Genomic DNA, 12,942 nt, shown 5'->3' with positions numbered 1-12,942 from the left:
GTTAAGTTTGAAGATGATAGATAGATAGATAGATAGATAGATAGATAGATAGATAGATAGATAAATAGTACTTCAAAATAGGTAGTACTAAAATTTAAAATATACAACAGAAATATACAGGAATAAAAATGTACAATAGAAATAAAGGTCATGTGAGTATTAATATAAAACAAACATTATGTGGGTTCACAAAATCAGGCTCCCATTCATTGTCTATGGATCAGCTCCAGACTTAATATGCTATGACGTCACGCGTTTGAGATTTATTTTCTTGAGAGTAGCTCATGTTCACAAATGCTGATTAACTTTCCCAGGCCACTAAAGTAACATATCGTAATTTTTAATTTAGGTGGCTTTCCCTTTAAAGTTTCACAAATCGGTGCTTTTATTTTGAAGTCTCGTGACACTGACTTCCGGTGGTGCTCCAGCTTGACGCGCAGCTCGCTGCTTAGCGGATTCACAGCCGTGAAAGTGGCGGAGGCGGACATTGTTGTGGTAACAGTCCAGCTCCAGAGGATGAGCAGAGATGATGCACTTACTTTGAGCGGATAAACACCGAGATTGGATTTTGATTTATTTTGTTTGTTTGTTTGTTTTTGTATCTAAATAATGAATCGATTGTGAAGAAGCTGCTGCACCGTTACGGACTCATCCTCCAGCCACCGGGGAACGGAGTTCATTCAGCCGAGGCGAGCGAAACACAGCCTGGTGAGACGATGCCAGCGACGTAAAAACACAACATCTGCAGGGTGTGCATCCGAGGCTGCTGGATTAAGCCTCCGTGGATCAACGGGGCCTTTGTCCGTACAGCACAGAGGAGCCCACGGGGAGGCTGTTGTCTACAAAATACAGCGAGGAGGTAAAATAAGGACAGTTGTGCTCCTGGAGGCCTTTGGAGAACACAGCCTGTTGTTGGGAAGATGACAGATTGACATTAATGAGGGTTTGCGCTGCGTTTTCATACACGACCTCATTAAGGCATCTTCCACGGAGAACAGACACTGGGTTGAGCACAAATTAGGACTTGAAGAAAGCCATCTAAATAAAGAAATCACATGTTTATGCCATGATTTGGCCCCCGGTGCTGTAGTGATTGCATATGACATCTGGAAAACACTGTGTGCAGAGGAAGAGGATGTGATGACTCCGTGTTGAGCATTGAAGCATCCAGCTACATCTCTTTTAATAGATTCTCAGGTACCCTCTAGGTGTAGGTTTTTAATAGCAAAATGGGGAGCGAAGGTGAGGTGATAAATAGGGAGCTGTCAAAGATGTCTGACGAGGATCTGCTGGCGTGCTCCAAAGAGGAGCTGGTGAGCCGGCTGCGTAAAGAGGAGTCGGAGAAAATCTCAGCTCTCATCCAGCGAGGACGGCTGATAAAAGAGGTGAACAAACAGCTGCAGGGACACCTCCTCGAAATCAGGGAACTGAAAGTCATCAATCAGCGCCTGCAGGAGGAGAACGTGGAGCTGCGGGACCTGTGCTGCTTCCTGGACGACGACCGGCTCAAAGTGAAGAAGCTGGCCAGGGAATGGCAGCTGTTCGGGCATCACGCGGCCAAAGTGATGCGGGAGGACCTGGGTGGTTACTTGAAAAAGCTCGCCGACCTGGAGCGCATGCAGGACGGGCTGGTGAAGGAGAACTTGGACCTGAAGGAGCTGTGCCTGGTCCTGGAGGAGGAGTGTGTCAGCAGGAGTGACTCCAGCCCCGGAGGGTCCACCGAGCTCAACCTGCCCTGCATGGTGGCTCGGGATCTGGGGGACGGGAGCTCAAGCACAGGCAGCGTGGGAAGCCCGGACCAGCTCCACCTGGTGTGCTCACCTGATGACTGATGTCAGAAGCTCTCCACTCGAATACGGAATCTGTAGACTAGGGGTGATGTGAGTGACAGGATGGAGACACGGAAGCTTTGTCAAACAATGCAAATCATTTTGGTGCAAAAGCATTAGGGCCTTCTGAATGCTGCAAAGATTTGTGTGCCACCAGGTTTTGACTTGACAAAGAATCTACCACTATTGACATTTTCAGGACTTTAAAGACATTTAATAGATGTTTGCCAGATGATAATGTATCTAAATTTTACAGTGTTTTTTCTAATGACTCCCCTGTTTGGGGGAATTCTCATTTTTCAGTGGTCTGTTGTTGGAAAAAAAAAAATAAGAAATGGGACCAAAAAAGTGGGTCACATATATAAATTTATCTCATGCACTGGACTAGCCTACACTGGTAGAAGCCTTGTTTTCTATTGCACTGGACAGCGTTACCATGGGTCTTTAAATCACCGATCTAAAGATTCATTTCAATCCAGTTTTGAGCCATATTTAGTCCACTGAATTCCAATAGCACTGAAATAGATGAGTTGTGATAAAAGGAAAAAAAATGAAACTATTTGATATTTGCTTTTGCTAGACGCCCAATAATGTGTAATATTTTATGCACTCTCTTCCTCAGGACAGGATTGGAGTGCCATATGTGCATGATGATTGTCACAATTTGTACAGGCCTGTTAACCAGTCTGATGTGAAGGCCCTTCAGGTTTACTGTGGGTGGGTGGGTGGGGCTGCTGTGCATAATGTACATGTGCTCGAGCCTGGGCAGAGCCAGCACATGTGTTAAGGTTTTGGATCAGACATGATAGATGTCCTTGGACCTCACTCAGCTGAACTGAACTGTCAGTTTTTTTAAAAGAAAAAAAAAACAACAACTGGAAACTCTTTGTATCAAACTGGAAGGTCTACACATTTTAATGATTTCTATTTGAAGCTGTTTAAACTCACACGTATGACATTTTTTTATTGCATTGTTGTTGATGTTCAATTAGCATATCACGGTTTGTTTGAGTTGGCGGCAGTCAGCTTTGTCTCCTGTAACTCATGCTTTGTATTTACCCTGTAACACTCGGGATGATCTTAACTTTGACCCTTCTTTATCTTGGTTTATCTGTATTAACTAGCATTACTAACCGATTTCAGTTTAAATCATAGATGATGCACATGGATTAGAGCAGATTTATTTTGTCGTTAGCTGTTTATTGGTGGGCTATGCTCGTAGTGCATTGAAGAGCTTTAAATACAGTGGGTATGACACCTTGTGCTGTTCTGACCTTTCTTTGTGTGCTTGACTTTGCAGAAAACCAACATTTACACATTTACATGGTGACACAGAATGAAATATTGATTTCTACACTTGCTGTTTTGACCTTCGTGTCTGAACCGACTGTGCTTGATTGATGCTCTCGTCATGTCACACGGGCTGACTTTATGGATGTTCATCAGTTTTATTTTTGGATCCCTATTTGCACAGTCTGGAGAGCTGAAGAGGGCAGTAATGCTTTTAGCCACTTAGTGATGCACGGACATCCTTTGACAGCCACATACACACTGATTTTTCTCTCTCCCCCTCATGCTCTCTAGCTCTCAATCTGACTCTCGTTCCATCTCTATTTCTCTCTCTAACCCCATTTTAACAGAGCAGTCCAATGGCCTCTGAGCCATGTATGTATTAGCGAGAGATTCATTTCATTTTTGGGAAACGCTGTAACAGAGCACACAGTGTTCACAGTTGAGAGGCACAGAGCGGTCACAAGAGTTGGTCAGGATAAATTGCAGCCATCAAAGCCTTTAAATGAGTGTCAGTAAAACGGTTGTGATCATTTTAATCACAGATGATTCTCTTGATTAGTCGATTCGCTTATAAAATGTAAAAAAATGATGCCCATTGTAATTCATCAGGATCAAAGGTTATGTTTTCAAATTGCTTTTTTCTGGGTCAACACACAAAACAAAGAGATATTCAATTTACAATTATATAAATCAGAATAGCAAATCCTCACACTGGAGAAGCTGCAACCAGACAATATTTACTTCTCATTTTTGCTTGATTAAACACAAAATAGATGCGGATTAGTCTTCAGTAGAGTGATTGATCTCAGTTCTACAGTGTTCAAGTTCCAGTTTGGGTTATTCTGGTGTCTCAGTGTTCACTTGACAAAATGTAAGAACCTTTTTTGCACACTTTAAAGGTCCAGTGTGTAGAGTTTAGAGGCATCTATTGGCAGAAATGGTATACAATATTCATTACTATGTTTTCATTTGTGTGTAGTTACCTGAAATGGACATGGAGTCAGTTAAGTTGTTTCTACAGTAGCTCACAAGGGACAAATCAAACTCAGTTACTGTGTCTGAAATTCCATACTAACACACTATTTAGTTTTCTAAAACAGTATGTGAGATTTTTTCAGTATATCCGAAATGTTTTGTAACAATTACTACGTAAATTGTGCACTGTTTGCAGTAAAATATTACAATATACAAACCACAGACTATATAAAGATGGACGACACATCTCCGCTTCGTTCCGCTGTACAAACATGAAGCCAAATCATCCTGGATACAGCCGCTGCCATCTTGTGCTGATTACATCATTTGGAGCCAGAGCCAGCGCTTTCGGCATTAAAAATAATGCTTCTTTCATCAATGTGTTTCAGTCAGTTAACTTATTTTAAGAAGTTGGAAGGAATTCAAATAAATAAGTTATAATATCTTAAATAAAATAATTTGACCACTAAATATGACACCAACTTTTGAATAAATATTAAGTTGATTCAACTTAATTTAGTTTTCCTGAGGTGAAAGCAAATCATGTTGTTTGTACTAAACTAACGGAGATTGTCATGTTATAGGACTGACTCAATAATGCCAGAGTTGGAACTATTAAAAAAGATGCATGCAAATTGTTACCCACTTTGTTTTAAGTTGAGCCAGTGGATTATTTTTAGAGTACAGTAGATCTTGCAATTTTGACTTCCCTCCCATACACATGTCCGACCAATCATGAGCAGTGTCACTGAACATGTGCACACCAACTGGCATACAAAGCTGTCAATCATGTCGTCAAATCCCCTTTTTTATAACATCAAATAACTATTTAAAATCATATTTATCAGAAAAATAGACACTTGAACACACACAAGTGTGACAAGAACTACCCAAAATGACAGGAACCATCTTTGGGAAATATTTATTTGACATGTACTTTGACCTTTAAGTCTGGCTCTGTGTCCCATCCACTAACATGGAGGAGGGGTTATAACCTACTGTATACTGAAGTCAACCATCAGGAGGTGATCCAGATGTCTTGCTTTCACTTTTGGGGAGCTGCCATGTCGTCCATCTTTATCATACAGTCTGTGACGATTATTAAAATCCATGTATATGATTCAAACACTCGACATGACATCCGCAAAAATATCCCACAATGCAGTGCAGCAGACAACATCCATAATAGACGTAAACCAAGACAACTCTGTAACATCAATAATGTTCAATTTAAGTGTAAGTATGCAAGAAGATTTCACTTTGCTGGGTGTAATATAGTTTTAGAATTATTTTGTAAATTAGTGGTAGAGCTTGAATTAGCGTGGGTTACCATGGTTAGCCTCTGCGTACCCAACCAGCAAAGAAGCTCTCAGGAAATGATGTGGTAATTACAGATCAGTGCGTCCAAAGGGATACATACAGCTGTTTATGTACACATAAGTATACTGAACAATAATACACACGTTGGGTATGTAGTGCAGAATGTGGTTACGGACGCGAGATGGCTGTAGATAGGGCCATTTGCGTTTTCTTGATGGCCGCCATAGTTTTTCTACAAGCTTATTACACAGGAGACATTGCAGTTCTACAACCTCACCACTAGATGTCACTAAATTCCACACACTGGACCTTTAGATGATTCATTCTCAACTGAATCTGAGTGTGTTGTTTAAAAGATGCATTTCAGTCTAATCACATCCTCCTGTTGTTGTTGTTTTTAATTATAACAACAAAAACATTACACCATCACACATAAAGTTATGAACTTTCTCTCTTTATTGTCTGTGAAGTCATACATCTTTGACAAAAGATAAAAGTAAGGCACTGCCCACCAAATCATTGCATTCATCAGAGACAATAACAACAATACCAAAAATATATTACACTCTTAAAAATAAATATGTGATCATATCATCTGTATTAACTCCTACGGCCCAGCCTTAGTGGTCAATCATTTGTATAGACGATATTAGAATTCTTTAAAAGATTCATACAAAAATAAGGACCATTTCTTTATAAGTACTCTATTTCCCTTGGTGAGGAAGTTTATAAAGTGTTACCGAACATGACGTAACAATGTATAAAGTCATTAAATTCAACATTATTCTGAATTATAGCTGTTAATACGTTATCAGATGGAGTTATCACAGTTGTTTCCAAAGAAGCTTATGTAATTATATAACTCTGCATGCAACACTTTTATAATAAACCTCAAACATTCTTATTCTACCTGATAATTATAAAATATAAAGACTTTATATCAATACTAGAAAGAGTGTAACATTCATATCCTGATAGTGCCACTAGTTTTCATATTATCTAAGTAAAGAATCGACTTTCTAAAGAGAAGAAACAAAGCTGATGCATGCAGCTCATTCTGAAATGGTTATCTCAATCGTTTTCATTTCCCTCGTGTTTCCCAGAGATTCTTCTTGTCACACATGATGGAACAAACATTAGTGTTTTGCCAGGGAGACAGCGCTGTCAATCACAGGGTGAGGATGGTCGGGGAGTGCAGTGAGTGATCCGACTGGTCTCCGCTGCTGCTGCTGCGGCGGTGAGCAATCCCGCAGGGCTGTGGGGCTTGAGACTGGTGGATGTTTGCCTGATGTGATGTGGCAGTGGATGTGATGGAGGTGCTGGCGTCTAAAACGGCAGGGGGATAGGTGAAAACCATACCGGCTGTGAAGGGTGTGAGAGAGGGAGTAGATGTGAGAACCGGGGTGTGGAGAGACTCTGATTCAGTGGTGGCAGCAGAGGCAGCAGACGTCACACGTTTGGTGGGGAGGGTTATCTTCGGTTTGGGCTTCTCCATCTTTGCTGGCAGTTTAGTCGAGGGTCCGGGATTGCTGAAGTCCTGTGGCTCCAGTTTGATGCCTCCCAAAGATGACATTGATGAATTCGGGTCAGAATCGGAATCGGAGTCCTCTATTTTACAAATGGGACGGTGAGCCTCCAGGACCAGCTCCAGCTTGTCTTTCTCCTTTTGTAGATCAGCGATTTCCTTCTGTAGACGGGACTTTTCCTCCTCAAGCACATCAGTCTCCTATAACAAGCAGAGGAAGAAAGACATTTACGTCAATTCTCTTATGACTCATTGACCAATACCTTCATATTTTAAGCATTAGAGCTACAATTGGTAACATGTCAGTGAAGATTCTCAGGATTGATGTGACTCCACACCAGTCCTTTAGAACTGAAGAAGCTTCTTGGATTCCTACGATTATAGCACTTATGATTACAGTTGGTAACTTTAATGAAAATATGTTTGCGTCATATTTGCTGAAACTGTTGCTTCATTCGGAAATGTCTGCGGAGGAAATACCCGCACACCAATACAACTGGGCTGGACAGCCACAAAAAGGTTCACAGGCTGAGATCAATGCACGAATATGTCAAATTTTTAAGAACATCCGTCAAAAAAAAACAGCGGCAAAAAAACAGCAGCAAGCGATTAAGCTAAGTCAAGGACTGAAACATTTGCTGCTGTGTCATGATAGTCACGGACTGAAATGCCTGTGAACCTTTTTTGTGGCTGTCCAGACCAGTTGTAATGGTGTGCTCCTCTGCCATCCTTTCTTGGTTGTCCATTGTACCGATGCACCCAAGATAAGCTTTTTTGTTGCCCTAAGTAGGCACAGTTTCACAGCAGCCCTAAGACTTTACATTCGGAGAGGACAACATGAAACATATAATCCAAGAAAAGAAAATCAAGTCCCTCCTCCTCTTCCTTCTACTTCTCATGGCATTTGCTACAATCCTGTCAATCATGTCAATCACTGCTTGTAAACTGTTTCTGTTACTTCATTGCCTATTTCTCGCCTCAAATGATTTCAGAATCATATTTTAGTGTACAGTTTACCTGTAAAATGAGTGACCTGTTGGACACAGCGAGCAGAGCACTGCCCACCAGCTGAGCCAACTTTCTCATTTTACAGCTAAACCGTACACTAAATTATGTTGCTGTAAACATTTGAGTTGAGATATAGACAATAAAGTAACAGAACCTTTATTCATACTTGATCAGCACTGCTTAGTTTGACAGTTTACAAGCAGTGACTGACAGCTGCGTTAGAGACACCATTCTGATTGGTTTTCGTCCACAAATCCATGTAAGGTAACACCATTAGAAGCACTACATAGCAATCTGTCTCATTTAGTGCTGTGTGAATACGGTGACAGTGTTAGCAAATATGACAAAAGTTATTTTCTTATAAAAGTTACCCACTACAGATTTTATGTTCTGACATTTTTACAGTCTTCACATACATTTTGTAGTGTGTCTGTCAGCTCCCTGCGGCGATTGCGGCATTTTGCTGCAGCCAGTTTATTCCGCTCCCTTCTTATTCTTCGTCTCTCCAGCTCTTCCTGGGATAACTGTGATGAGAAAGAGAAGAAACAAGATTAAAAGACATAAAATAGGTTACCCTGACACAGTGAGTCAAACTCTGAGTGTCTACAGTTGGACTGTGAAAACGCTTTGGGCAAAAAACTCCACATATCAAATGTACAGGGAGACATGTTGGGAGTCCACCATGGACTACATGACACAGGAGAAACACTACCACCATGTGTGTGCACTGAGTCATCACAGTCATGGCGGCTGAATGATTTTGAAACGTCTGAGCTTTTGTGCCTTTGTAACACCCTAACTCTGACTTAATCCAGCGCCCTACTGAATAATTGCCGTTGATCCAATATTTCCCGCCCTTTCTGGGGTGATGAGTCACTCTCAGACCCCAGTGATGACTCAGGTGTGAGTCACACAACATGACTTGCCCCTGTGAGTCACATGACAGTCGACTTCCTGTACCACGAAATAACAACTCCAAGAACAAAACTGTGACGGGGATGTGTGCCAACATGTGCCTGATGAAACCAAAAAAACGACAGTGCGGTGGTGACGAACATGATAGTGGTTCTTAGGGTTGAAGTTGCGTTGAGCTGCATCTATTAAACATCTCTGTGTGATTTCTTGTTCTGACATTGCTCTGCTAACAAAGAGCAGATCTTTGCGAACAGTGTGTCACAGGTGATAATTTCACTGAGTCAACATCGACTCAAAGTAAACAGCATCGGAGGACATAAACAGTGTGTGTTTGCCAAATTTTCCTTTTTTTTAAACTTATTTGAATAATAGGTTAAATAACACCTCCACATGATCTTATCCTTAAGCTAAAGGGATCCATCTGATGTGTAAGTCTAAAGGATATGACACACAGAGTGTTACAGGATATTACGCATTGGTTACATAGAAATGATTGAGCTACTGTCCACACCTTGCTATCTGCATCACCTCTAGGGACTATATGACTCCCAAGAGAGCTCCTTTTATGTTCCCTCGGGTTGACAGCTCACTTTTCAAACAACAGAAACACAAGAAATCCACAACTATCAGTGTCTAAATATCAGCAAAAACATATGTTAATAAAGTTTCTGACTCTGTTATTTAAAGACTACTTTCTTACATGTTCATCGTTCCTGCGCCTTGTTGACCCTGTGGTGTTTGCAGCTGCCCTTATGACTCCTGGTCTGAGGAGATGGGGATGGGAGGGTGGTGGACCCAGTGGACGTGCCCCTGAGAGGGTTGGGTAGGGAGGCACTGGAGATCGTGAAGGGCCTGGTGGGTGCATGAGGGAGGGCTGGACCAGCCACTGGAGGTCCTGGTTGGTCGTGATGGCATTGAGGCTTGGTACAAACTGACTGCTGCCAGCCATTGTAAACTTCTGGAGAAAAAAAGATTGAAAAGAATAATTTAGATAAAGTGGGTGAAAGTATTATAACAGAATCCAACGTGTGATTAATATTAAAACACATTGTTTCTGAAGCCTAAATGAGATTAAAGTCTAAAAAAGTAAAATAGAAGTAATGATTAAGATTATCATGATAGATAATATATATTGAGTTGCCTTATTACACACACATACAGCATAATAAGTTGTTTAACTACACATAAATTACATATAATGTGACAACAACAGTACAGGTTTACTATATTGTCATTTTAAATTCACAACTTTTTAAAACTTTCTTCTTCACAGTTTAGTTTAAAGTCTATTTGACATATTAGACCCATAGCAGTCTGTGGTGATCTCTAGCCTAGTTTAGTTAAAGTTCACCTACCTGCTCCTGCTGTGTGGTGGGAGTGTTGGTGTTTCCCAGGGAGTTTGACCCAGAGACGCTGCCTGTGTAGTCCGGGTTGCCTCTTCCTTGACTTCCTTGACTTCCTTGACTCCCAAAGTTTCGATACATCCTTTCTATTTAACTAAAATGAAAATTGGAGCCAGCTGGAGCTATAAAGACTTCGGGTTTCACGAAACGACTTTGATTCTCGTGTGTCAATTCAAACTCTGGGTAAACCCACCTTATTGCGGTAAGTCGGTAGAGTCCAAACGGGTAAGTCTTCAAGGGGGAACAAGGAAGGAAATGTCGCCTCGCTTTTTTTCAAATCGCCTTAAAACTTCCGAAAACGAGTTTTAGCACATCCCCTCGTCCTTAGTCATACATCTAGGAGCCAACGTCTGGGAATGATTGTGAGGTTGTAAACTCTTAAAGCGCCACTATAGGATCACCACGCCCCTCCGAAGTTACGGGAAATAGTGTTGTCTGGAACCTCTCACGAATCTAACCACGTGCCGTGACGTCATTGACCATATTTGGTGAGAGTTTCCTCCTGAGAATAGCACCCGGGATTCCTCAGACAGAAACCACTACAGACACAGCGGTTGAGTTACTACTGCAGTTTTCCACTCCCGTGGAAGTACGTTCATTGAGTTGACATTTTATTTACGCTAAGGAGAAGTATTTAAAGTAAATCCTACTTGGGAAAAATTAAATAGGCTAAATTAATAAAATAAAAAAAATTATAAGGGTTATTTGAATTGTACCTTATAATTATTTAAATATTTGCTGTATTTATGAGGACACTATTTGATGTGATGGTCACACTGGACTTGTTTAAAAAGTTTATCACTGTTAAGAATTTAACTTTATGAAATTACAAAGAAGTGGAAGATTCGTTCTCTCTTTATTGGTGCAAACAGACACACTGCTTTTCCATTTCCAGAGCTCATGGAGAGTTTAAAACATTTGTATGGGTATGGTTTTCAGTAAAACCTTATGTTAAAGTGAATTTAATGGATTTAAATTCACGCTATAAGCCATTATACAGGGGTTGAATGAAATCAATTAATCTATGATAATTAGCTAGATGTAAAGTTAATTTCAAGTTAAGTTGACTTAAAATTTCTAGTTTTCATTTTCAGGTCCATTTCAGAACTTATAAAGTTAATTTTATTTTTTACTTGAGAAGGACAATATATATTATTAGACATTAAAACAAATATAAATGCACCCAGGGTAGCTGAAAGGCTCAGTCATCAGCAGTCCCTTAAAAATATCTTTAGTTCAGTAATAAATTAATGAATTAAAAGTATACTATCAATAACTTACATTGAAGTGAACTTGTGGGCTTTAAAGTGTACACCTACTCCTGAAAAGTACTTTTACATGGTCATTTTATTCATCATATAGCGGTCAGGTCTGATAATAGTTAATACTCTTATGATGAGAAAAACAGCAGGAGGACAAAAAGTCTACTACTACTGCCGCCACGACTCTAAACTCATCTTAAATCTGAATGAATCTCAAGGTTGCGTGTACAGAGTTAGTTATGAAATAGATTACAAAGTGTGCGTAAAGATGGGTGCATGTGCCTGATTGCCTTGAGGTTTTTGGCAGTCACTCTCACTTCACAAACCACATCAATGTGCACGCATGCCTGTGGAGATGAGTCAGTGCATCGCCACAAAGCTGCTCAATTATATCACCATCCGTTCCAACGACCGTTTCAATTCGCAAGCACAATATAGCACCTATTAAAGATTCAAAAAACTGCATGCTGTAGATTCAGCGCGCTTAGTCTGTCACAACAGCTGCTGACCTTGCAGTCCCAAAGGACAGAGTTCCCGGCAAAGGCTGATTTCTGCTAGCTGCTGACTGTTGCACCAGTGTCTCACATTACTGCTAATTCTTTTCCTGGGAGCACATTGGCAATTTTGTTAAAAAAGAGTCACTACAGTTAATTGCAAATACAGTTTCTATTACAATAAAATCTAATCTGGGAGGGAAAGAGAGAAAATAGTGCAAATTAATGATCCTTATTGATACAGAAATTAAGACATTGTGGACTGCGGTGTACTAATAACTTATGAATGAGAACAGAGACAATGAACACAAACTGCCAAGAGCGTGACATTTAACAAAGACACCTGTTGGCTCCTTGGCCCATTTCACTGCCAAGTCTCACATTTCAGTTTTCAACAATATTAAATGCTGTGATAATGAGCACACACATGCAGGATGGTTGGTGGTATCATATGAAAAGAATATGGGGTAAAGGTGAGCTCAGATGACTAAGGCTTCAGGAATGCAGTGATGCCACACTTGCTCTCTCTTAATTGTGACATATCCCGACATGTCAGTTACCCCCCCCCCCCCCCCCCCCCCCCGATTGCATTGTCACTTATCCACCAGCTGTTAGTTTTATGTTTTATTTGATTACGAAATGTCTGCTCCTGAGACACATCCATTTTGGTGAATGAAAAAAGAATATTTGTTTTTAAGTTTATGTACATCCACAGAGGAGAGAGGATGTGAGTAAGTTGTTGTTTTCTGTTTTACCTCTCATTGTCCCTACCAAAGTTAACAATTTTCAAAAGAGGAAGGAGGCAGTTTAGATTCCATTACCATTTACTCACCCTAAAATGCTTCTCCACACCCACCCACCCACACACCCACCCACACACACACGTGCTTCACAGAGCACAACAGCATCCTCATGCCA

At 40.7% G+C, this 12,942-nt stretch overlaps 2 protein-coding genes across 2 annotated transcripts; one reads left to right on the top strand and one right to left on the bottom strand.

The window, feature by feature from the left end:
* The first annotated feature begins 427 nt into the window (after positions 1–427).
* ccdc85b (coiled-coil domain containing 85B) lies at positions 428–2,164 on the top strand. Its single transcript, XM_033639465.2, has one exon. It carries the CDS (start codon positions 1,230–1,232, stop codon positions 1,830–1,832), a length of 603 nt encoding a protein of 200 aa, XP_033495356.1. The 5' UTR covers positions 428–1,229; the 3' UTR covers positions 1,833–2,164.
* A 3,695-nt stretch (positions 2,165–5,859) lies between these two features.
* Positions 5,860–10,486, bottom strand: fosl1a (FOS like 1, AP-1 transcription factor subunit a). The gene is made up of 4 exons (XM_033617698.2): positions 10,221–10,486; positions 9,566–9,823; positions 8,367–8,474; positions 5,860–7,143 (listed from the first exon to the last, which is right to left on the bottom strand). The coding sequence occupies exons 1-4, from the start codon at positions 10,347–10,349 to the stop codon at positions 6,586–6,588; spliced, it is 1,053 nt and encodes a 350-aa protein (XP_033473589.2). The 5' UTR covers positions 10,350–10,486; the 3' UTR covers positions 5,860–6,585.
* Between the last annotated feature and the right edge of the window lie 2,456 nt (positions 10,487–12,942).

This window comes from Epinephelus lanceolatus, chromosome 7 (genome assembly GCF_041903045.1).
Source record: "Epinephelus lanceolatus isolate andai-2023 chromosome 7, ASM4190304v1, whole genome shotgun sequence".
Classification (NCBI taxonomy): Eukaryota; Metazoa; Chordata; class Actinopteri; order Perciformes; family Serranidae; genus Epinephelus; species Epinephelus lanceolatus.
Note: the sequence above shows the minus strand (reverse complement) of the source record. Positions and strands in the feature narration are given on the sequence as shown.